This window comes from Balaenoptera acutorostrata, chromosome 3 (genome assembly GCF_949987535.1).
Source record: "Balaenoptera acutorostrata chromosome 3, mBalAcu1.1, whole genome shotgun sequence".
In the NCBI taxonomy this organism is placed as follows: domain Eukaryota; kingdom Metazoa; phylum Chordata; class Mammalia; order Artiodactyla; family Balaenopteridae; genus Balaenoptera; species Balaenoptera acutorostrata.
In genome coordinates this window covers 92,594,648-92,621,274 of record NC_080066.1, presented here as the reverse complement: position 1 = coordinate 92,621,274, position 26,627 = coordinate 92,594,648, and the positions used below count along the sequence as shown (strand labels likewise).

Sequence of the window (26,627 nt, the reverse complement as noted above, 5' to 3'; positions counted from 1 at the left end):
GAAACTATAAAGAAAACATAATTTGAACACTGGTGATATATGACTATATTGAAGAATTGTTATTTTTTAAGTTTTTTTTTTTTTTTGCCTGCACCATGCGGCATGTGGGATGTACCATGTGGGATCTTAGTTCCCGGAACAGGGATAGAAATCCTGTTCCCTGCAGTGGAATTGCGGAGTGTTAACCACTGGACCGCCAGGGAAGTCCAATGATATTGTTTTTTAAGAAGTCTTCATCTTTTAGAGATTCCAGCTGAAACATTTATAGATGAAGTGATAAAATGAGTTTTGCTTCAAAACAATAACACAGCACAACAACTTTGTTAATACTTAGGGTTTAAATCTCACAAGCACGACTGACCTGCCTCCTCCACCGAGTCAGGGGAAGCCGAGGAGCCTCCTCACAATACCACGAGCTGGTCCACACAGGCTGCCAGCGCCGGGAACCTTCTTCCTTGTGCCTCAGGCTTTCCCCGCCCATTACTCTGAGAACCAATCATGGAGCTGGCTTCGGACGTCCGACCAATCAGTGATCTCGGCTCCTGGCCCCCTCCCCCACGTCCTCGCTTGTGAGGCGTGTGAGGCGGCGCCATGTTTCAAGGGCAGCGGGGTTGGTTTTGCCGCAGCGTCAGCCGCAACCTGAGGCAGTTCTGGGGTAGGAAGCTGGGCAGAAGCGGGTGGGTGAGGTGGGGAGGGGAGCACCCCCTCCTCCCTCTGGTACGTTGGCCGCAGGACACTTGATGGGCTTACCCTGTGCTCTTGCCTCCACAGTGGACGAAGGGGGGACCATCAGTGACCCGAGGGCCGCCGACTTCTTGTTCAGCTGCGATGCCTCACACCCAGACACGCTGAGGTACCTGAAGCCCACCTGGCAGTACCTTTTGGGTCATGAGGAGCCAGGAGTTGGAGATAGACGTTGCAGTCCACTAATAAATATTGATAATAGGAAGATACTGGAAACGAGCAAGTTTTCAGCCCAGTCCTAGATGTGCGGGGAGGAAGTAGGGGCGGGAATAGCTAACCCTTCTCCTCTCTTTTCTGCCGCAATGGCATGGCCTCCTACCTGGTCCTCAAATCTTTTCCCGAGTTCCAGTGGTGTGTTTCCATTTGACTCTCCCACATCCCCGTGGCGCCTTGAAGGACCCTCATATTCAACATGTTTAAACCAAATCTCCTGATTGCCTCTCATACCTGTACCAGCTGCTGTGTTCTTAAACTTAAAACCTTGGTAGTTTCTTTTGAATAATAACCCCTACCCCCATTAATCCATTAATTAATCCAATTAATCCATGACCAAACACCATGGATTGTGCCCCTGTAAATGTTCTTTGTTCTTCCTGCCACTGTCTTAGTATACACAGTAAATTACCTCTTGCCCCCAAATCACAGTAGTCTATCTGAGAGGTTGCTCTGCCTCCAATCTGTCCACCTGTGATCCCCCTTCACATTGCGGTCCGATTATGTTTACAAAACAGACGTCTGATCACCGTCCTGGCTGATCCCCTTCTCACCCCTTCACTCCCCCGCCCCCAGTCTCCTGATAACCTACCGATAATTCTCTTTCCGTTCATTTATTCTTTGTTTTGAAACGTTGAATACATTCTTGTTCATTTTATAACTTCAGATATTTTCTTTCTTTCTCCTAGAATATATCAGAGTCTTGATTACATAGAAGATAATGCTACAGTTTTTCACGCCTGCTATCTCTCTGCAGTAGCTAATGCTGAAACAAAAAACTCGGTGGCCTTAGGTCATTTCATTCTTCCTCCTGAATGCCTTCAAAAAGGTTAGCAAAGATCTTTCATCTAATCTCTGTTAGACTGCCAAATCCAGCTATGTCACCCAACTTTACTGATCTTTGTTCTCAGAGATTTTTTGTGTTTTGTATCATTTAATACAAATAGAAAAGCAGGTACTTTGGATCAGATTGCCTTGGGTGTGTATCCTCGCTTTGTTTATCATTCATTCACACGTTCACTGAGCTCTTACTGTGTGCCATGTTTCAACCAAGGTGCTGGGGATTCAGTGGTGAGTAAGATACAGATGTTGTCCTCACAGTGTTCACTGGCTAGGATCCAACACTTACTAATTTTGTCACCTCCCGAGTTGTTTTGAGGATAAAATGAGATATTAAGTAGTCTCACCTGTGAGTATATAATTAATGTTCGTTGCTAGTTTTGAATCTCACCATTATTTCTCTGGATTTTTTTCCTGATATTTCAAGATTCAGTGTGATAATAAACCCATATATTTATATTGTTCTTTATATTATTGAAAGTACTTTCGCATTAATTATTTCAGCAACCCTATCAAGTAAAGGGCAAGTGAATAAATTGCTTCTGAGATTGGTTTGTTTAGTTTTCCCTGCTTGGAACACCCTTTCTTATCCTGTTCTGTCCAAATCCTACCTATCTTTTATGGACTAACTTTAAATATCCCATTTTTGTAGGTCTTGCATTATTATCCAATTCTTGATGTGTTTTTTGATGTGTATGTGTCCATCCCTAGAAAGACTGACTGAAAGTAGTAAAAATTCCCAGTGAGCAGAGTATTTAAAAAAAAAAAAACTTGAAAAATGTTTCTATAGAAGAGCTTTGGAAACCCCAAAGATTGGGTTCCTTCTATAGTTGATGTCCTGGTGAGACCTAGTTATAATTTATAAAAATAAATTGTTCTAAGTGGTTATGTAAATAAATTAATGACTTGATAGGAGAACTGATTTACTCAAAAACTGCAAATCAGAGAATACCCACCTTCAGGGAACTTATATTGTGGAATGACTATCTGATCTAATTTTAAATTATCACTCCTATTAAGTCTTTGTGTTTAGCATCTTACATTAAAATGCATTCAATTTTTTTAAAAAAATCTGTTTTAAATGAAAACATGATCCTTTTTAAAAATGAAAAGTATGCGTTATTATCCACCTAGACCAGGATTGTCTAGTAGAAGTGTGAGAGGCAAACAAATGTAAGCCACATACTAATTTAAAATTTTCTAATACCCATATTAAAAATAATAAAAAGAGATGAAGTTAATTTTAAGAAATGTTTTATTTAACCTAATGTATCTAAAATATTACCATTTCAATATATAATCAGTATAAAAATTATTGATAAATTTTACATTCTTTTTTGATACTGGATTTGAAATCCAATGTTTATTTTAAACTTAACAGCACATCTCATTTTGGACTAGCCACACATTTCAGTATGTATCTAGTCTAGTGGCTGCTATATTGGACAGCTTAGGTCTAGAAGAATGTTAACTTTTTGTCCTTGAGTGGGCTACTGTGGAAACTTTTGAGATCATTGATTTAAGATAATTTCATAGTCCTTTGACATGCTGAGCATTGTAGAATTCCTGTACTACCACACCCACTAGACATGTTGCTCATCCAACCTTTTTTTTAACAAAGTAAACTCTTGAATTCTTGAAGCACTCTACAGATTCAGGAATTTTATGCCTTTTATTTTGACTAGACAGTTGTCTTCTTTATTAATGCTTGGCCTAAAGACACTGACATCGGATGAAGATATGTATTACAGCCAAAAAAGTTTACAACAATGATTCTCATAATGCACTGGAGTCATCTGGAGAGTTTGTTAGAAATGCAATTCCCCAGCTTCTCCTCAATGATCTCGTTCAAAAAGAATCTGCATTTTAAACAAGTATCTTAGGTACTTTTGATGCAAGTGGAATAATACTGACTTAGAAATTTGAAACCTAAACAAAATTCAGAAAATTCTACAAAGTTACTTTTTAAAAAACAGTATCGGATTTGTTTTTCTTACTACAGAAATAAGAAGAAAAATTGGTAGTTTTATCTGGGAACAAGACCAACATTTTCTGATAGAAAAGGTAAGAGTAAATTAAGGTACTCGATTAGAATCTACAGTTTCAAAAAATTTTGAAAGCAATGTAATCTTAAAAATGCTTACTTGTGACATGTTAGCACCAATGACCCAGAGTAAGGAATTTAAAGGACATGCTTTTATTGAACATATCTAGTTTGACATTATTTTTACACTAGTACCTTAGTAAAATTGAGATATTTTTGTATGAATAAAATTATTCACGTAAAAAACTTGAAAATTTGAAAAAACTTGAAAATCTCAGTAATATTAAGGGAGTAATAGGTACACAGTATTTACCAGTTCTTTACTGCCAGCGTAGATGCTATTTGATTAATTCCTGTGTTGTACCATTTGTTAAATGTTATGAATAATACCTCTTAATAAATGTGTGCAATACTGAAAGTTTTTTAGCTTTTGCCATCCTGCCTCAAATTTGCCTATGCTTGTGACTTACTTCAGAATCTTTATGCAAAGCCAAATTTGGGATAATTTGAGCATCAAAAAGAATAATGGATTATAATACATTAAATTTTTTTAAATATAAATTTATTTATTTTTGGCTGCGTTGGGTCTTTGTTGATGCTCACGGGCTTTCTATAGTTGCGGCGAGCGGGGGCTACTCTTTGTTGTGGTGGGTGGGCTTCTCATTGTGGTGGCTTCTCTTGTTGCGGAGCACGGGCTCTAGGTGCACGGGCTTCAATAGTTGTGGCACGCAGGCTCAGTAGTTGTGGCGCACAGGCTTAGTTGCTCCGTGGCATGTGGGATCTTCCGGGACCAGGGCTCAAACCCATGTCCCCTGTATTGGCAGGTGGATTCTTAACCACTGCACCACCAGGGAAGCCCATACATTAAATTTTTTAAAAAATCCGTGATTCCATAGTGATACTCCAAAAGCATAAAGAAATAAAAAAGGAAGAACAGAGGAAGGAAAGGAGGAAGAAAGGTGGAAAGGGAAGAAGGAAGGAAGGAAGGAAGGAAGGAAGGAAAGGGTAGGATAAGGGAAAATTTCCTTTCAGAATAAAAGGTAATAAACGAAGAAAGGATGATAGAATAGAAAATTCGCACTGTACCACCCCCAGTAAAATAATTGATTTAGGCAAGGGTCATTAATGGGTGTTAAAATCATGATCTAAAATGATCACTTCATTGATGATCACTTATTAATTACAAAGGCAAGCAATGCTTGTACCTTTACAATGGAGGGACCTGGCAGACACCACCATAACCAACTGATAAAATTTAGCATCACCAATATTGGAACAACCTCTTGTTATGTTCAGCTCGATGTGATATAATAAAAAGTACACACTATAGGGAATTCCCTGGGGATCCAGTGGTTAAGACTCGGCACTTTCACTGCCATGGCCCCGGTTCGAATCCTGGTCTGGGAAATAAGATCTCGCCCACCTTGTGGTGCCAAAAAAAGAAAAGTACACAATATTATCTTGTAGTGTTCTTGTTCAAAATTCTGAATCGAATCATGAGTAAATACTCACATAATTCCAGATTATGGAACATGTCACAAAGCAACTAACTGGCTTAGACTCTTTAAAACAATGTCATAAAAAAACAAAAAAAACAGGGAAGACTGTTCTAGATTGAGGCATAACAACCAAATGTGATGTATGAACCTTGATTGGATTCTGGATTTTTTAATTTAAAAAAAGGTAAAAAAGAAATTTTGAGAACAATTGGAAAAATTTAAATATGCAATGTATATTAGGTGATAGTGAGTTAATGTTAATTTTCTTAATTATGATAGTGGTATTATAATGATAAAAGAATGGTTTTTTTTTTTTTTTAGAAAATGCATGCTAAAGATTAAGGAGTGAAATGTCATAATATCTGCAAATATTTTCAAATGGTCCAGCAAAAATAAAAAATGAGAGAGAGAGGGCATGCAGTGTGGCAAAAATGTTAACACTTTGTGAATCTGGGCAAAAGGTATATAGTACTTATTGTATTATTCTTTAACTTTTCAGTAAGCTTGAATTTTTTCAAAATAAAAAGAGAGAAAATCTCTGTGTCTAAAGCCCAGCAATTAATTTATGCATTTTGTATTCCTTTCATTAACTTGTTATTTCTTCCCAAAGTGTCATCATCTGAAAATAATAGCTCTTTTAGTATCTTTGGCTATGTTGTACTAAGGATCAAATATCTAATCCTTGACTTGTCAGAGTGTTTCCAGGGACATGAATGGTGGTAGAATGGTTATTATTTGATAATAATTATTGAGTATACCGAAAGGCCCTTAAAGATCGTTAATTTAATCATTCTGTTTTAGAAATGAGAAAACTGAGGTAAGAAGGTAAAGACCTGACTTAGTTCACATAGCCAGATATTAGCAAAGTGGAACCAGATTTTCTCAGCTCCAACCCAATCCAATGTTTTTTTCTACTAAAAAATTAGTAGCACATGCCTGTACTGACTGTTGACTCTAGAAATTGTATGATTATATGGTAAAGGATTTTGTTCTTTCAAATATTGATTGATGTTGAATATTATCCAATTATAATAATGTAACCATGAAATATGTAAGTAGAAGATACTTCATCCAATGGCAATAATAAGGGTAAATCTGGGGACTTCCCTGGTGGTCCAGTGGTTAAGAATCCGCCTTCCAATACAGGGTATGCGGGTTCAATCCCTGGTCAGGTAACTAAGATCCCACATGCCACGGGGCAACTAAGCCCGCGCACTCTAGAACCCACGTGCCACAGCTAGAGAGAAGCCACAGACAAGCCTTCACGCTGCAACCAAGACCTGATGCAGCCAAATAAAGAAATAAATATTTTTTAAAAAGGGTAAACCTGGAAGGTAATTTGGGGAATATTATTATTGTTTGGAGTGGATTTGTGACCCAAATATAGAAATTTCCTAATGGCATATTAAGTAAATATATTATGTGATAGATACCAGTATCTGAGGTCAGTCACTTTCACATAATCTTTTGGAAAAGCTTAATATACATTTAGTTCTTTTGTAACTTCATAGCTAAATACTCCACTTTAATTTTGAAGGGGAAACAATTTGTTCAGCTTACTTCATATTTTTGATTTGTAGCTCACAGGAAGCCTAGGAGTTTTCAAGTCAAGGATTTTAAGAAAGTTTAAATTAATAATACTTTTTTTGGTTTCCTTATTTTTTTAAACTAAAAAGTAATATGACCACTTTAGGGAAAATTTTAAAAAATCAAAAAGAGAATAAAATAAGTCAGTTTTACTATCTAATACAAGCACAGCTGATATTTTAAAAATCCTGGTCTTTTTTCTTTACGTATCTCTAAAAATATATAATTCTGTGTGTGTATGTGTGTGTGTACAAAATTTTGTGAGTTTTTCCCACCAAACTAGATGGGATGGACCTGAGTGTATAAATATTTTTGTGACTCTTGATATATATTGCAAATTTTTTTCTTTACTTTTTAAGAAAACGTTATCGATTGCATCATTGGTGTGCTGATTTTTTTAAACGTGATTTCTTTTGCTCTCCACAGCATGATGAAGTGACACCAAACAAAATAAAGTCCCTTAGGGAAAGCAGTGTACTAGCAACAGATCACAAAAAAGAATTATCTAAAAGGTACTGAATTTGTATACTTCACTGATATTCAATTCAGTATAGACACCTTTGAACACTGACTGTGTGTTTATCTCATTTAATTTTCACAGTCTTATGAGATTGATATCATTATCACCATTGCCATTTTACAGAAAAAGAGATCAAGTATGTATAGATTAAGTAATTCACCCAAAGTCATACAAACTTTTATTAAATGGGGAGAAGCAGGATTTGAACTGGGTCAGTCTAATTCCAGAACGCATGCATTTAACTATTATGCTAGACTATCCTTGCAGAAAATAAACAAAAATTTTATGTATATTTTGATCACTGTTACATTATTTTTAAAATATGTATTATAATAAGAAAGAAATATTAGCAGTAATTTTATTATGATTGGAAGTTCTGGGTGATTTCCCCCTTTCCTTTCCAAATTGTTCGTAATGTGGCTACTTTGGTTTAAGAAATTAAAATTATATCTTAAAAGACAAACAAACATGGACTTGCCATTGTGTTAGGGCCAATCTCTGAGAGGCCCCCTTGTTTCAGGCTTACTCATTATCTAGTCCTAATTCCGTATTTTCCAGTTCAGTGGTTTTCAGATGTTCATAGGGAGCATTAACTATATGAAAGTCTGGTATTTAGCTGCTGAAATAAAAATGATCTTTCTTCAATATAAGAATTAATGAGTTTAATTTATATAGTTTTTTTAATTTTAAGTTTTTTTCCCATAATTTTTTAATACCTTTTGTACCTCCTATCTGTTTTTCTTTAATTTGAAATAAGTTATTAACTGATTTAACACGAAGTTTTGTATTTAATTATTTTAAGTTTAGTAAACTATTGCTTCATGGTCCTATGACTTCTAGATAATCCACCACTTGGGTTTGAGTATCCATATTCTAGGTCTTTGGGATCTCTATGTATAGCACTCCTTTGAACTTGTTATGGTTTCTGAGATAAGAAACTGGTAAGGAGAGGAAGAAAAATGAAATAGAAGAAGTAGGAGAAAATGGTTATCCTAAGTGACCTTGTAAGAGAAGAATGGGAAATAGAAATTAAAAAGTAACTCCCAGTGATTCACTTGACTAGGGAAGACATCAGATATATATATGTTTTTTTGTTTTTCAAGAAATGGTTGTCCTTGGACTTCCCTGGAGGTCCAGTGGTTAAGACTCCACTCCCATTGCATGGGGCCCAGGTTCGATCCCTGGTCAGGGAACTAGATCCTGCATGCTGCAACTAAAATATCCCACATGCCGCAACTAAAGATCCCACGTGCTGCAACTAAGACCCGGCACAAGCAAATAAATTTTTAAAAAAAAGAATTAAAAAAAAAAAGAGAAAAGAAATGGTTGTCCTGCAAAATGCAGAAGCATAAGGAAAAGATAGATAATATGACTACCAAAAATATTTTAAACTTGCACATGGAAATAAAAATACCATAAACCAAGACAAAAGAAAAATATACACTTGAAAAAGTATTTGACAAAGGCTATTTTCCTTAATATACAAAGAGGGCTTATAAATCTGGGGAAAATATGTCCAGTATTTTCCAATAACAACAACAAAAATAGACAAAGGTAGGTGTCTACTTAGAGCCTTTTTCTTTGTGGAACCACCAGAGGGTGCAGTGCAAACATAGATAAAATACACTTTGTCCCTACTCGAAGTTTATTTTTTTGGCATGCTACTAGTGATAGTGAACACTAAGTGGTGAACTAGTTTTTGAACACTTGCCAAATACAAGACATTTGTGAGCTAAGCAGTTCACAGTATTTCATTTGATTCTCACAGCCTTGTAAGATAGTTAAATAGCATTAGCCTCGTTTTACAATTGAGGAAACAGGTTCAGAGAGCTAAATAATTCACCCAATATTATTTAAGTAGTGAACCTAATTTGACACCGACTCTAGCTGATCCAGAGTCCAAACTCTTAATCACTATGCTGTTTTCCTTTCCCAGTATGTTCCCAGATCTTCTGAAAATGGCATGAATTTTTGCTTATTTTTCTTGTTCTTAATTATTTTATTATAAATATAATGTGTGTAATTTGTCAAAATGGAAAATACTAAAAAAAGAAAAAGTACTAAAAAAGAAAAGAATAAAGAAAATTTAAATTATAAGCAAACCCACCACTCAGATAACCACCATCAACATTAGTACATTTCTTGCTAGCATTATACAGACATACACATTAAGTAGAGTTGAGGTCAGACTGCAGATATAGTCTGTCTCTTGATTTTCCATTTAGTATTCTATGGGCAGTTCCCCATTTTGAAAAACCTTATTTGATATTATGATTTGTAATGGCTGTATATGGCATTTAATCTTATTGTCTGTTTAACCACATTCCTTTAATCTTTTTTAAAAAAATTTACAATTTGTTACTCTTGCGGCACTTTCATGAACATCTTTTTAAAAATAAATCTTTCTCTACGTTTTAGATTTTTTTCTTTTTCTTTTGGCCGTGGCACGTAGCTTGTGCGATCTTAGTTCCCCAACCAGGGATAGAACCCGGGCCCTTGGCAGTGAAAGCACAGAGTCCTAACCACTGGACCACCAGGGAATTCCCTTGATAATTTTCTTAATGTAAATTCTCAGATGTGGAATTTACGGTATTAATGAGGTGTGAGTGTTTTTAAAGGCCGTGATGCCTATTGTCAGTTGCTTCTCTCAAAAGCACAAATTTAAAACTACCACCAGTGTTGGTCTCACCACATCCTCATCAGTATATTGAGTATTAATAAGAAGGCTTGTGCTAATTTAATAGATGAAAAATAGCATCTTGTTTTAATTTGCATTTTTCTTTGATTACTAATAGGTTTGAATCTTTTTGAATTTATTAGCATTTTACATTTTCTTTTCTGTGACTTGTTTTTATCCTCTCTCCATTTTCTATTGGGAGTCTTATTGCTTTTCTTATCAACTTGTCTGACATTTTTAGCTATATTATCCTTTTGCCAGTTTGTCACATTGTTTCCTCAGATTGTTCTCTGGCTTATATTTTTTAGAGATACAAGCTTTGAGTTTTTACATTGTTAAACTAATCACTTTTCCTTTATTATTTCTTCTATCGCTTTTATATTCAGAAAAGTCCTTTCCCATTCAGGTATCAAATTGGTTTTTAATTCTGCAGATATTTATTTTGATGTATGGTAATAGGTGAAGATCGAAGTTTATTTTTGTCTTACAAATAAGAATTTTCCACCAGTTTTTTAAGAATAAATCTATCTCCAACTGATGTGATTTCCATTCTCATATGTTGTGTTTAATGTGTCTGGAGATCTGTTTTTAGACTGTTTTATTCCATTAATCTATGGATCTATTTTGATATCAATACAATATTCTTTTAAGTTATATAACTTTATGTATTTTAATACCTGACAAGGCAAGGACATACCAAACTCATTACTCTCCTTTTATTTTTATTTATTTATTTATTTATTTCAAATGATACTGTTTATATGTGGAATCTAAAAAAATGATACAAATGAACTTATATGCAAAATATAAACAGACCCACAGACATAGAAAGCAAACTTATGGTTACGAAAGGGGAAAGGTGGGGGGAGGGATAAATTAGGAGCATGGGATTAACATACACACCCTACTCTATATAAAACAGATCATCAACAAGGACCTACTGTATAGCACAGGGAATTTTTTTTTTTAACATCTTTACTGGACTATAATTGCTTTACAATGGTGTGTTAGTTTCTGCTTTATAACAAAGTGAATCAGTTATACATATACATATATCCCCATATCTCTTCCCTCTTGCATCTCCCTCCCTCCCTCCCACCCTCCCTATCCCACCCCTCTAGGTGGTCACAAAGCACTGAGCTGATCTCCCTGTGCTATGTGGCTGCTTCTCACTAGCTAGCTGTTTTACATTTGGTAGTGTGTATATGTCCATGCCACTCTCTCACTTTGTCCCAGCTTACCCTTCCCCCTCCCCATGCCCTCAAGTCCATTCTCTAGTAGGTCTGCGTCTTTATTCCCGTCTTGCCCCTAGGTTCTTCATGACCATTTTTTTTTTAGATTCCATATATATGTGTTAGCACACGGTATTTGTTTTTCTCTTTCTGACTTCACTCTGTATGACAGACTCTGGGTCCATCCACCTCACTACAGATAACTCAACTTCGTTTCTTTTTATGGCTGAGTAATATTCCATTGTATGTACATGCCACATCTTCTTTATCCATTCATCTGTCGATGGACGCTTAGGTTGCTTCCATGTCCTGACTATTGTAAATAGAGCTGCAGTGAACATTGTGGTACACGACTCTTTTTGAATTATGGTTTTCTCAGGGTATATGACCAGTAGTGGGATTGCTGGGTCATATGGTAGTTCTATTTTTAGTTTTTTAAGGAACCTCCATACTGTTCTCCATAGTGGCTGTATCAATTTACATTCCCACCAACAGTGCAAGAGGGTCACCTTTTCTCCACACCCTCTCCAGCATTTATTGTTTGTAGATTTTTTGATGATGGCCATTCTGACCAGTGTGATACTCTCCTTTTAAAAATCTCTTCCTTAGTTCTTCATGCCTACTTATTATTTTTCTATTTTCAAATTTTAATTATTTTTAATAGGAAATATATTCATATGGTTCAAAATCCAAGATACACAAAAGGGGAAACTATGAAATATACTGACTCCTAGATAGCCAGTTTCCCTCTCAGAGGCAACCAATGTTATCAGTTTCTTATATATGCATATACTAGCTAATTCAAATAAATATTCTTTCATTTTTTTCTTTTCTTCACAAATAGTAATATTCTATAAACATTGTTCAACACCTTTCCTTTTTTCTCTTAATAATTTACCTTGGAGATCATTCCATATTACTACATAAAGAGCTTTTTCATTTTTGTGCTGTGTAGTATTTTATTGTATGGATTTACCATAATTTATTTAACTAGTCTCCTATTTTACTGGACTTTCAGGTAATTTCTAATTTGCTGTTAAAAACAGTGCTTCAGTGATTGATCATGTAATGTCATTTTGCATGTGTGCGAGTGTCTTTAGGGTAATTCTTAGAAGGGGAATTGCTAGGTCAAAAGGCATATACATTTTGTATCCTTGATACAATCATTGTCAAATTGCCCTCCATAGAGGTTAAACCAGTTTACATTCCTAGTGTTTGTATATTTAAGTACCTTTTCCAGGCTAGGGTAACCAGCCATCCAGGTTTGCTTGGGACTGTCCTGGTTTTAGCACTGAAAAGCCCATGTCCTGAGAAACCCCTCAATCTAGGGTAAACTGGGATGGTTAGTCACCATTCTTTCTTCTACACTTTCTCCAACGCAGTGTGCTAACATATGTTTTGGTCTTTCCTAATCTGATAGATATAAAGTGGTATCTCACTCTAGTTTTTTGTCTGAATTGCCATTATTATGAGTGAGGTTGAATGTCTTTTCATAGTTTAAGAACCATTTATAGTTCCTATTCTGTGAACTGTTTGTTCATATCCTTTGCACATTTTTCTATTGACTTTTTTTTTTTTGCAAGAACCCTTTACGTTTAGGAGAATGAATTTTTTGTGAAGTAAATTACAGTTATTAGCTTATGTTTGTCTTTTGACTTTAAAAATGTTGGGTTTTGCATGCAGAAATTTTTTACTATATGTATTCATTCTTATTAATATTTTCTTTAATGGCTTTTTGAGTTTTATGTCATACTTAGGAAAGTCTTCTCTAAGATTACTGTTATTATTTTGCTATGGTTTCTTCTTAGTGATTTCTTTATTTTTAAATTCAAATCTTTGATACGTTTGGAATATATCTTGGTGTAAGATATGAGGTGGCGATCCACCTTCTTTTTTTTTCAGATAGTTACCTACTCTTGGCTATTGATTGAATAATTCATCTTTTCCCCCACTGTACTGAAATGCCACCTTTATCCTAGGTTAAATCCACATAAGTATCTGGGTCTATTTCTGGACTTTATATTCTATTCCATTAATTTGTCATGCAACAATGCCACTCTGTTTCAATTGTTTATAATATGATTTAATATCTAGAGCTAGTTCCTCCTCCTTGCTCTTTCCAAATTTTCTTAGTTAACTATTCTTCCTGGTTTACTTTTGCATCTGAATTTTGGAACCAGCTTGTTCATATTAAAACAAAAATTTCTGTTGTTATTTTTAGTGACATTACAAAAAAATATAGATTAATTTAGGGAGACTTTGATATTGAATCTTCCTATCCGAGAAAATGGTATTTTTTTCCTTACTTGTTCAAGTTTTCTTTTGTGGTCCTTAAAAAACACTTTCATATTTCCTTCATATAAATCTTATACTTCTTTTAAGATTATTACTAGGTATTTTTTTCATTCTGTTGTAAATTTGTTCTTGCCTCCTATTAGATCTTCTAACATGTGATTGTTCATGTGAATTTTAGAATTATTTTTTTCTTAAACACTAAAATCCCTTTGGGATTTTATTGAGAATTGTATGAAAGTTGAGAAGAATTGATGTCTTTATAATTTTCAGTATTCCTCTCCAAGGCAATGCTTTTTTTGTTTTTCTTTATTTTTCTTTTCTATATCTTAGTAAAGTTTCCTGACTTTTCTACAGATAGAATCAGAAACTGCTTATTATGTTATTCCTAGATTTTTATGAATTTTGTTGCTATTGTGGATTGGATCATTTTTTCCTTCATTAGTTATTGCTGACATAGAAAAGTCATTTATTTGGGGGTATTTGTCTTATATTTACCCACTTGGAATCTTTAAGATTCTAAAAATATTTCAGTTGATTCTCTTGGCTTTTCAGGGTACACATTTATATCATTTGTTAATAATGAAACTATTTCTTCTTCCGTTTTACTATATAACTCTTCCATTTCACTAGATATCTCTTCCATTTCTTTCTCTCCCCTCCCCCATCTCTTTTTGCTTGGCCAGAAATTTTAGAGCCATGATAAATAATAACAATGATAATGGGTATCCTTGTTTAGTCCCTGAGTTTTCTGGGAACATTGTTTTGCTTTATTTGTAGGATCTCATCCTAACTGAGCTATGGTTTCTTTTAGAAGAGTTTAGATGAACTCTAACTTTTAAACAAATTGAAAATAAAACCTTTGTTATCACTCAGTGTAATTTTAGATTTTTTAGGAAAATAAATTTAAGGATGACTTCAATTTTTTTTAAGGTTTTTATTTTCATACAATTGTATTATCTATGGATTATATGTAGTCTAAATATAGTAAATTGTTATTTGGCAGTTAGAAAATAGGATATTTTAGTTGAAAACTGCTTAGCTCTTTAAAAATTAGAATATAATTAATTATATACTATACAACCACACTCAGAATAATTTAACTTTTTTCTTTTTAACTCAGAAGTCACTTAGTATACCTCATGATTTTCCCAGACATCATTTTTTATTTATTTTAAAGTGTGGAAGTATGAATTAATAGAATTCCAATTATTTGAACACTGAATAATAATAAATGCTGTGATTATTTAAAATGGAGACTTTTCTTTTAACATATTTAAGATTACATATGTATATCTGTTTTTTATCTAATTATAAAGTATTATTGCATTATTATACTTTCAAGAATATTGAGAAAAAGACCCACGTCTGTATTTACTCAGTAAATATCTGTTTTATGAAGCAGCCAAGAAAACCAAAAATATGTATATGGGCCCTTGTATTACTTAGAAGCACAAAGAAGTTCGTAGTTAACGTTTTCACCCAATAAGACTGAAGTCTGATCACAGAGCAATTAGATTGCTATATATATTGCCTGGAATCATTTCTCATTTGTAAAACAAGTCCAAAAAAATATAAACATGACTTTCTATATGTTTCTATATTTTATAGCACAGAAAAGCATTTTATAAGGACTCCAGTTGTAGAAAAGCAGATGTACTTCCCTCTTCAGAATTATCCAGTGAACAACATGGTAACAGGTAATTTAAAATAAAATTTAGAGTCAACACAAATAGGGAAGACACAAGGGAACATTTTGTACAAAGTAGAACCCCCTCTATTATACATGCTAATAGGAGACATCATTCACACGTTAAATAAATTAATCTGCAGAACTAAGCCAAAGATAGGCCCCATATTTTCTGTGTTAAAATGCTGGTCTGTCCTGCCCCTAGACGTAGAGAATAGACTTGAGGACATGGGGAGGAGGAGGGGTAAGCTGGGACGAAGTGAAAGAGTGGCATGGACATATATACACTACCAAATGTAAAGTATATAGCTACTGGAAAGCAGCCACATAGCATAGGGAGATCAGCTCGGTGCTTTGTGGCCACCTAGAGGGGTGGGATAGGGAAGGTGGGAGGGAGACGCAAGAGGGAGGAGATATGGGGATATATGTATATGTATAGCTGATTCACTTTGTCATAAAGCAGAAACTAACACACCATTGTAAAGCAATTATACTCCAATAAAGATGTTTAAAAAAAATTCCTGGTCTATAGGTAAGGTGAAAACACACCCCTGTTTACATTAGACAGTCCCAATTTATACGTGTTGTCCTGGCATTAGCGTTTACTCTTTTTTATATTTTTAACATCTTTATTGGAGCATAATTGCTTTACAATGGTGTGTTAGTTTCTGCTTTACTCTTAAGTGTCCCAATTTGGAAGATTAATTGTATGGACAATTCTAATTATAGTTTCCTTTGAGAATCTGATGAAACATAGGTCCCTTTCCCTAAGCATACACACACACAAACATAACACACAAACTTTACATGTAATTTAAAGAGGCTCAGATATGCCCGGAAGCCCTTTCATGGATCACCCAGGTGTCGATGGACTCCATATTTGGGTTTCCTAGTGCCCAACATAAAGAGAAGACAGCTAACTGAGGCTGACATTGAGAGGGTGCAAACAAGGGAACTAGTTGAAAAGTAACCATTGGGATTTGGATAGTGCTATGTGAGGTGAGATAAGGAAATAATATTTGGATAATTTGATCTGGGTAGTATTCAGCAGGGTCATCGATAATTTTAAAAATAGAAGTTTTAAAAAAATTGTTTTTAAAACACTGCAATTAAAAAGTATAGGCTTTTTGACATTTCATTATAAAATCATTTGTACATTTATCATTTTCTCTTTATTTAGCAGTGTCAAAACTACCTCTTGCAACTAGTTCACAAATTCCTAAATGTCTTCTCTCATATTACTGTTCCTTCTAACCAATTTGTCTAGCCATTTGTTTTATTATTTTTTTTCTCCTGTTCATTTGAGTGATATAAAATAGCCTTCAGAAAAGCACTTCAAAAAGAACTTTTAATGTGTAGTTTTGGGCTGAGTGTTGGAGACATCAAAGAAAACTTCTATCCAACTGTGATAGTAGAAAAGTCAGTTTTGGAACGCTTAGGAGCAATTGTTGACTCCAAAGGACAATGAACTAAGTAGAAGTACAGTTGACCTTTGGACAACATGGGTTTGAACTATGAGGGTCCACATATATGAGGATTTTTTTCAATAATAAATGCTACAGTTCTACATAATCCTCAGTTGGTTGAGTTTGTGGATGTAGAACCACAGATAAGAGGAACCTTGAATCCCCAGGGCTAGCTATATATTATAAGTGGATTTTCGACTACAGGAAGGGTTGGCACCCTTAACCCCCACCTTACTGGTGAGTCAACTGTACTTAAGTACTAAGACTGGGAGTAGCTGATTGCTGCCTAGATTTATCCTTACACCTACATATTCAGATAAAGTGTAGGTACGTTAAACCATGGTTGTGGTATAGTACTGGTATTGAGTTTGCTTCAGGCAACTCCATCACCAGGTACTAAATATCTTTTGTTCATTTGGACTTACCAAGTGTTTGATAACATATTATAAAGATCAATGATAAATATTAAAATCAGCCACACAATAAAGACAAATGCTTAGATTTGGACAAGTAACAATGTTGCTCTATGTTTCATTGCCATCTGACTGTTCAAAAAGACATGACAGTGTTATATAAAAACAAACTAAAAAAGAACTGTAAAAATAATCATTAGTCAGAATCTTTAAAGTATAATTTTAACCTGTGGTAAGCTGGTATTGATTTTATCAGTAGAAGTAAAATTTTTGATTTTTAAATTTGTGCAATTGAATAATTATCTTCCTTTATATTTCTACATTAAATTTTAAAATAACACTTTCTTGGAAGAAAGCTTCATTTTTTAAAAGATAATTCAGGGACTTCTCTGGTGGTCCAGTGGTTAAGACTCCATGCCCCTTAAGACTCCATGCTTCCATTTCAGGGGGCACGGGTTTGATCCCTGGTTGGGGAACTAAGATCCTGCATGGTATGGCCAAAAAAAAAAAAAGATAATTCATTTGTCTTTAATTTTGATGTGAAGTGACAGTCCTTCCTTTTTTACCATGCCCATCTGCTTGTACAGGAAGAAATAACTTCTTGTTGGGAAAATCATCTTGTGTTACTTAAAAATGTAGTGAGTGAGAGTTCTAATTTAGGCAGTGGTATCAATTTTTGTGACTATACCTTGACTGTCTCTTCCTCAAAATGGGTTGAGTTCAACTCAGTGAATGTTAAATCTCTTAAAATAAAACTGATTAGATGTTTGGTTTTAGAAAGTACAAGTTGGAGCTATACCGTAGAACAGGGTTTCTCAGTCCTGGAACTGCCGGCGTTTTAGGACAGGTATTCTTTGTTGGAGAGGGCAACCCTGGCCAGTGCCCACTAGATGCCAGTAGTATCCCATCCAGAAACCTACCCCCACCCCCGTGACCCCCAAGTTGTGACAACCAAAAATATATACAGGCATTACCAATGTCCCATAAAATATCAATGGATTTTTTTTTGGTCTGTTTTTTGTTTTTGACTGCAATTAAATCCTCTAGGTCTGATATCACTGGTTATTACCCATGATAAAAAGTTCTGATTAACAGCTACTTGTGTGATTAATAAAAGGAAAAAAATTACTAATAATGATAAATATCTTGTAGGCAAAAATTTTTAAACAAAAATTCTGATAATTAAAAGTTTGAGAACTTATAGTAGATACTGTATTAATTATCTGTTGCTGTGTAACAAATTGCTCCAAAACTCAGCAGCTTAAAACAACGGACACTTACTATTACATAGTTTCTGAGGGCCAGGAATCCAGGAGCATCTTAGTTGGATACTTCTGTCTCATAATCTCTAATAAGGTTGCAGTCACTTTGTTTGCCAGGCTGCAGTTATTTCAAGGGACAGCTGGGACTGGAAAATCCATTTCAAAGCTCATGCATGTGGTTGTTGGCAGGCCTTGGATTTTTGCTGGGTTTTGGCAAAAGGCTTAGACTCCTCACCAAGTGGACTTTTCCATAGGGCTGTTCACAACATGGTAGCTTTCTTTCCTCAGAGTGAGAAATGCAAGTGGGAGAAAGAGTGTGCCCAAGACAAAGAGAAGCCATGTCTTTTTTATATCCTGTTCTCAGAAGTGACATATCATTACTTCTGCCAAGTGCTGCTGGTCATATAGACCAACCCAAGTACAAAGTAGGAGGAGACTACACAAATTCGTGAATACCAGGAGATAGGGATCATTCAGGGCCATCTGGGGCGGGCTGGCTACCACAGACTCATATGGAATTGTCCACCAAGAATGCCTTTCCTAAGAACTCTCTTTTCTTCTTCCCAATTCATTTGGGTTACATTTTCTAAAACATGAGCTTGCTCCTACCTGCAACAGTTGGTTTGGGAGTGAATACCTGATCTGAGCTGGGCCAATCACAGTTCTTTGTCTGGATTTCTAGACATGGAATGCAGCAGTCATGTCATTCTTATTCAAGTGACCATAGCTCTAAGATATAAAACTTAAGGGCTATCAGCGGGCATGTTTTCTACCATGTACGGAAAGCCAGCTTGTGTCAAGAGAGGAAAATGAAACTAACATGCAGAGAAAAAAACTGGAGGTTAGTGACATGGCCATGAGAGCTGGTGCTAGTTATTTCTGACTCCTAGCAATGTGTTTGCCTTCCCCATAGTTTGACTGATATGGCAATGTCCTTCCAGTAAACTCCCCTTTTGTTTAAGCTAGTTTAAATTGGATGTATGTGAACTTCAGCCTAAAGTCCTAACTACTCCAAAACTGCTACAATAATCCATTTTTATGCATAAATGTCCTATCCTTCTTTACCTTACAGCAATATTTTTATTAATATGGTAATTATTTAAAAATTTTCTATCCTCACACATATCTTTAGAAACTTCACACAGTGTATATGTGCAATTAATTAAACATTAATATTTTTATGTGCTAGTTTATTTTACACAGAAATCTAGCCATTAGGCAAAGACCATGAACAGTATGGAGTATAGTAATTGTGCTTTAAAAGATTTTCTGAAGTAAATGGCTATGATTAAAATATCTTTAAAGATACTAGTCTATTTTATATAATTGGCTTCATAGTTAATTTATTAACTGTGAATTTATTATCTATTATTATAAACAATCAAACTGTATAGATAGCCTGGTGATAATGGTGGTGGTCTAAATTCAATCATCCCTGAGCTCTACCAGAATTTTTTTCATACAGTATCTACTTTTTTTTTTTTTTAAATAAATTTATATATTTATTTATTTATTTTTGGCTGTGTTGGGTCTTCGTTTCTGTGCAAGGGCTTTCTCTAGTTGCGGCAAGCGGGGGCCACTCTTCATCGTGGTACGCGGGCCTCTCACTATCGCGGCCTCTCTTGTTGCGGAGCACAGGCTCCAGACGCGCAGGCTCAGTAGTTGTGGCTCACGGGCCCAGTTGCTCCGCGGCATGTGGGATCTTCCCAGACCAGGGCTCGAACCCGTGTCCCCTGCATTGGCAGGCGGATTCTCAACCACTGCACCACCAGGGAAACCCCGTCATACAGTATCTACTTTTAAACCAGGTTTCAACTTTAGTATAAACCACAAACACATATTACACATGAAACATTATCACTCAGATGAGCAACTGCTATCAAGGAAATATTGCTTAAAGTCATTGAGTCCTTAAGCTCTCCCCATTCTAGGTTTTCTTTTTGATTCTCATATCTATTTCAGATTATTAATGACATCAGAATTACTCACACCTATAACCTTTGTTGACCAAGCAGTGATAACAATTTTCCTATTAATTTTTTTACTGAAGACTGTTATCTCAGTGTTAGCAGTGCAGGAAAGTGTCGCTTGCTGTACTAGGGAAGATGAGCTAGCTGTTTGTGCTGTTAGTAGCTAGTTGGTTAGGTAGTTGTAAGTGATTACATTCTAAGCCAGACACATGTCCCAGTTATTTTGGTCTAGGTACTTTTATGTTCCATCCCCAACCTGTACATCACACTCTCTGTAGTCAAAGTGGCAAATCAAGAATCTGTGTTTTAAAAGGAGGTAGAAGGCTGGGGGGTTAGTGGTGAAGGGGGGAGGAGGGTGTTCCCTGATAATTATCAAGTTTCACGGAGAATCTTCTCACTGGTATTTCTTCTTTTTACTTCTTTTCTAAAAACACTCTTTGGGAATCTTAACTCTAATAAATCAAAGACATTGAAAAGCAGATAATATGATAGAATTTCGTATATATATATATTTTATTCTGTAGGTTATGTATCAATTGATGCCATGAAGAAATTTCTTGGGGAGCTACATGACTTCATTCCTGGAAGTTCAGGTTATTTGGCGTACCATGTTCAAAATGAAATTAACATGTCTGCTATAAAAAACGAATTGAAGAGGAAATACTAAGTTAAATATTGTCCTTCTATCTCGGCATTTATTTTCTGTAAAATATTACCAAAGATGTACATAATTTTAAATTCTCCTCTTTGGGACAGAAGGATGGGGAAATGGAGAAGAAAGAATTCTTTCTTCCTCAAAATGTATCTTTAGGAAATTCAGATTCATTTGGCTCTGTGTTTTGACATTTGGGCTGGACTTTTCCCCTGCTTGTAAGGTTATGTCCACAAATTCTGAGTGCACAGTTGTTATGGAGTAATTGTCAATGAAACATACTTCATAAGAAGTCTTAATTTCTCTCTCTCTGTGTCAGATATTCTTTTGGCTTTAATGTTCTATTAATTATGCATATTTTTTCTAGGTTTAATGTTGTAAATGCTAAGTTTTATGATTCTGGTCATCTTATTTTGACTAAAAAATTAGAACACAATAGTTGAGTTTTGAATTACTGTTTCTGACTTGAAAAATATGTAAGAAAGTAAAAGTAAAACATTTTAATAACTCAGACTTCATGTATGGACAGTTTCTGATAATAAATGTATCAGAAGTGATTTAATGTAAACAAGTGTTACGTCTTCTGAAGTGAACCCGCAAGGTGCCATAGAATCACAGTGCTGGAAAGGACCTTAGAGAATACTGAGTCCAGCCTGTTTGTTTTTAATGAGAAAATGAAGGCCTTGAGAAGGTGTCTTGCTTAGAGTGACTAACTGGGAGCTAAACCAGGACTGGAACACAACCCTCTTGATTTTCCAGGCCAGTGCTTCCCCACTCTCCCACATGGTATATGCTGTAGTCTGTGTCAGATATAATAGCGGATATGCAAAGGGGACTCAGAAACAAGCCATCATGCTTGGCTTGTCTTTTAAATAAGCTGAAATAGTGTTGAGATTTAGTGATTTCAAGAAGGCAACTTCTTATCTTTATTCATATGATCATGCTATGTAGAATCTGGTGGGTTTATTACATTGTGGAGATTTGTAAATGACATACCTGTGAAGCTATGATCTTATTAAAACTGTACTTTCTTCTAGGAAGTGCATACCAGTTGTAGAATTATCTAAAGAAAATGAACTTTTTTTAGTGTTTGGATCATTTGTGTATATGTGGGCCCTGGACTTTCTCTCATGACTCAAATTCTTAATACAAAATTTTAACACTAATCTCAGCATCAGCTGAGAAAGTTCTGTTTTTCCCATATGGTAACTTTTCCTTATATATCTTCATATTTGTGGTTAAATTCTTCTGAACACCTAAGTATCAATTATCTTTTTCCTGAAATGTATTAAATATAATCTCTCCTGAACACTTTATCTTAGTCACATCCAGTTGATTATGTTTCTTATGTAAAAACCAAGCCTGTCTGTGTATCTTGAATTGATTAAAAGGATTAAGTAAATTTACACCAAGTTATGTACTTGGGATTTCTTGGGAGTGTTCAAGTATTTTTCTGACATAGGTAGTATGCATGTATTAACAAAGTAAATAAAAAATTACAACAAAAGTGATTCCCAAACAAAAGTGATTATATCTTTAAGTGTATATAGAAAAGGTCACATGCAATATATATGCTTGAAATAGAACCAGAAGCAATAAAATCAGTTGATAATATAAGCCTTTCAGGAATTAGAAGCATGTGAACAAATAAAATAGGCAAAGATAAACTGTTTTGTTAAAAATCTATTGTCTTCTTTATCCATTCATCTGTCGATGGACACTTAGGTTGCTTCCATGTCCTGGCTATTGTAAATAGTGCTGCAGTGAACACTGTGGTACATGACTCTCTTTGTTTTTTTTTTTTTTTTTTTAAGGAAATTCACGTTCTTTTATTTATTTATTTATGACTGTGTTGAGTCTTCGTTTCTGTGCGAGGGCTTTCTCCAGTTGCGGCAAGTGGGGACCACTCTTCATCGCGGTGCGTGGGCCTCCCACCATCGCGGCCTCTCTTGTTGCGGAGCACAGGCTCCAGACGCGCAGGCTCAGTAATTGTGGCTCACGGGCCCAGTTACTCCGTGGCACGTGGGATCTTCCCAGACCAGAGCTCGAACCCGTGTCCCCTGCATTGGCAGGCAGATTCTCAACCACTGCGCCACCAGCGAAGCCCATGACTCTCTTTGAATTACGGTTTTCTCAGGGTATATGCCCAGTAGTGGGATTGCTGGGTTGTATGGTAGTTCTGTTTTTAGTTTTTTAAGGAACCTTAATGGGAAGTGAAAAGCAGTATGATTTTTTCATTGATCATTTAAACTGTTTCTTTTTATTTGCCTTTCTGTATCTGATAGATTGCCTCTGGCTCCCATTTTATTTAAAATGCTGCCCCACATTAGAACTTTTGGTTATTTCTCTACCCTTTTGCAAACATGTCTCCTATGATGCTTTTCACTATTAGGCATAGTCAGTCCTCATACTGTTTATTTAGTGTGTAGTTCTTAGTTCATCTTATTTATTTCATCCTTCGTGATCAGATTATTTTTCTTTCTAGCTTTTGGTAGGGTTTTGTGTCATTAGATAAGCTATGAGTCATTGGCAGAGTCTGCTACTAACTTCTGAATGTCTGTTTGTTTCCCTTTCTTCCATGATGACAGAACCCCTAATTTCTATCTGGGCACATGCTACCTAGAATAAAGATGATATTCTCAGTGTCACGTGAAATTAAGTATAGCTGTGTAACAATGTTTTGGTCAATGGATGCACAGTAGAAATGGCATCTGGGAACTTTCTTTTTTTTGTCTGTGCTGCGTGGCTTGTAGGATCTTAGTTCCCTGACCAGGGCTCAAACCCAGGCCCTTGGCAGTGAAAGTGCCAAGTCCTAACCACTGGCCCACCAGGGAATTCCCTGGGAACTTTTCTTAAAGACATCTGGCACGTCCCCTGTGTTGCCCTTTTCCTTCCACTCATTTTTCCTGCTTCTTTCATCCCGTTGCTTGGAATGGGGATGTGATAGCTACTATTTGAACTGTAAAAGCATACGCTACGATTCGCAAAGCAGTAGACTAAAAGGAGCCTGGGGTCCTGAGGACATTGTGGAGCTATCTGCCACCCCAGCCCTAGGTTGCCTACCTCTAGACTTTTTTTTTTTAATTATTTTATTTATTTATTTTTGGCTGCGTTGGGTCTTTGTTGCTGTGCGCGGGCTTTCTCTAGTTGCTGTGAGTGGGGGCTGCTCTTTGTTGTGGTGCGCGGCTTCTCATTGCGGTGGCTTCTCTTGTTGTGGAGCACGGACTCTAGGCATGCGGGCTCAGTAGTTGTGGCTCGCGAGCTCTAGAGTGCAGGCTCAGTAGTTGTGGCGCACGGGTTTAGCTGCTCCGCAGCATGTGGGATCTTCCCAGACCAGGGCTCGAACCCGTGTCCCCTGCATTGGCAGGCAGATTCTTAAACACTGCGCCACCAGGGAAGCCTTAGAATTTTATGTGACAGAGAAATAAACTTCTCCTTTGTTTAAGGCACTATATTTTTGTGTCTCTTACTGCCAAACTAACCATAAATGAGACTTAAGAACAGGCTACTGACCTTGTTTTATGGAAGATAATTGTGTGGAAGATAACTAGTTCTTTACATCTGTAAAGTATTAATCTTGAAGTTATAAAGGTGACCTTAGTGACATTACATGTCTATTAGATTTATAGCAACTTTAGTAGAAAATAGTTCTTTCAAATGGAATGTTTGGTTACACTGTTACTCAGCAGTGTGGAAAAACTGAAAATGACCTCAGTATTTGATAATGAATTAATAGAATGGCACCTTAAATCATATTGTATCAATTTAATGGAATAGTAATTTTTTTCTTTTTAACAGCTTTATTAAGATATAATCATATACCACACAATTCACCCATTTAATGGGTACAACTTAATGGTTTTTAGTATAGTGACAGAGTTGTGCAACCATCACCACAGTCTGATTTAGAACTTTTTCATCATCCCAGAAAGGAACCTCTTGCCCACTAGAAGTCAGCACCCATGCCCCTCTCCCACACCCATACTGCTAGCCCTAGACAACCACTAATCTACTTTCTGTCTCTGTAGATTTGCCCATTCTGGACATTTTATATGAATGGAATCATATAACACATGCTCTTTTGTGACAGACTTCTTTCACTTAGCATAATATAGAGTTTATTCATGTTATCGCATGAGGTATCAATACTTTATTCCTTTTTATCGCCAAGTAGTATTCTATTGTATGGACATACCACATTTTATTTATCTATTCATCAATTGATGGATACTTGAGTTTCCACTTTTTGGCTATTGTGAATAGTGCTGCTATGAACATTTCATGCACAAGTTTTTGTGTGGATGTGTGTTTTCATTTCTCTTGGGTATATATCTAAGAATGAAATTGCTGGATCACATGGAAACTATGTTTAACATTTTGATGAACTGCCGAACTGTTTTCCAAAGTAGCTGTATCATTTTACATATCCACCAACAACGTGTGAGGGTTCCAGTTTCTCCACATCCTCACCAACGCTTGTTATTATCTATCTTTTTGAATATAGTCATCCTTGTGGGTGTGAAGTGGTATCTCATTGATGTCTATTGTTGGGGACATAGTTGGTCATCAAGAGGATGTGACCACTGGTTGACCTGCGAGCTGGACCTGGGGTCAGTGGCTTACCACCCCATCCCCTATCTTTGGAATGTTTGTTCTGCCCACTGTTCCCACAGTGGGAGCCATTTTCAAGGACACAGGCTTGGGACTTCCCTGGCGGTCCAGTGGTTAAGACTCTGTGCTTCCAGTGCAGGGGGTGTGGGTTCAATCCCTGGTCAGGGAACTAAGATCCCACATGCTGTGCTGTGCAGCCAAAAAATAAAATTAAAAAAAAAAAAGGACACATCCTTGAGAGAGTAATGTGTTGTTGAGACCATCTGGACAATATACGTGACTGAACCCAGTTAAGGACTCTTTATAAACTTCTAAGATTCCAGTGGATGGGTGTGGAGATCTCGTATTGTGGCCACACAAGACAAGCCTCATATGTCACTTCCCTTGCTTATTGAAACTGCCATCTTCTAATCTGCAATGGTCTGCCTTTTCCTTTGGTCTCTCCTTACCCTCCATGTAGGGGGACCAGTTACAGATTTTACCCGGGAAGCTCCCAAGTTTGCCAACCAATAGCTATTCGAGTCCTTTGCCCATTTTATTTGTTTTGTTGTTTTTGTTTGTTTGTTTATGTTTTTCTTCCTTTGCCCATTTTAAATTTGGGTTGTCTTTTTATTATTAAGTTATAAGAGATCTTTATATACTCTGGATACAAGTCACTTATATATATAATTTGTAAATACTTCCCCCCACTATGTGAGTTGTTTTTCACTTTCCTTTTTATTTTTATGTATAAATTTATTTCTTAATTAAGCTTTTATGAAATTGCCATTCTATATTTGGACTCTCTTTTTAATTTCTTTTTTTTTCATCTTTATTGGAGTATAATTGCTTTACATTGTTGTGTTAGTTGCTGCTGTATAACAAAGTGGATCAGCTATATGTATACATATATCCCCCTATCCCCTCCCTCTTGGC

The 26,627-nt window shown here is 35.8% G+C and overlaps 1 protein-coding gene across 1 annotated transcript; it reads left to right on the top strand.

The window, feature by feature from the left end:
• The first annotated feature begins 591 nt into the window (after positions 1 to 591).
• Positions 592 to 21,116, top strand: TERB2 (telomere repeat binding bouquet formation protein 2). Its single transcript, XM_007169684.2, has 7 exons — positions 592 to 655; positions 772 to 853; positions 1,647 to 1,786; positions 3,800 to 3,861; positions 7,354 to 7,439; positions 15,260 to 15,348; positions 20,974 to 21,116. Exons 1-7 carry the CDS (start codon positions 592 to 594, stop codon positions 21,114 to 21,116), a joined length of 666 nt encoding a protein of 221 aa, XP_007169746.1.
• The last annotated feature ends 5,511 nt before the right edge of the window (positions 21,117 to 26,627 follow it).

What these genes read in the sequence shown, in the direction of transcription:
- TERB2 (XM_007169684.2), top strand. Translation starts at nt 592, where the DNA reads ATGTTTCAAGGGCAGCGGGGTTGGTTTTGCCGCAGCGTCAGCCGCAAC. An exon ending in CAACCTGAGGCAGTTCTGGG is followed by an intron (nt 656 to 771) that starts GTAGGAAGCTGG and finishes TTGCCTCCACAG; the next exon opens with TGGACGAAGGGGGGACCATC. An exon ending in AAAAAAGAATTATCTAAAAG is followed by an intron (nt 7,440 to 15,259) that starts GTACTGAATTTG and finishes TATATTTTATAG; the next exon opens with CACAGAAAAGCATTTTATAA.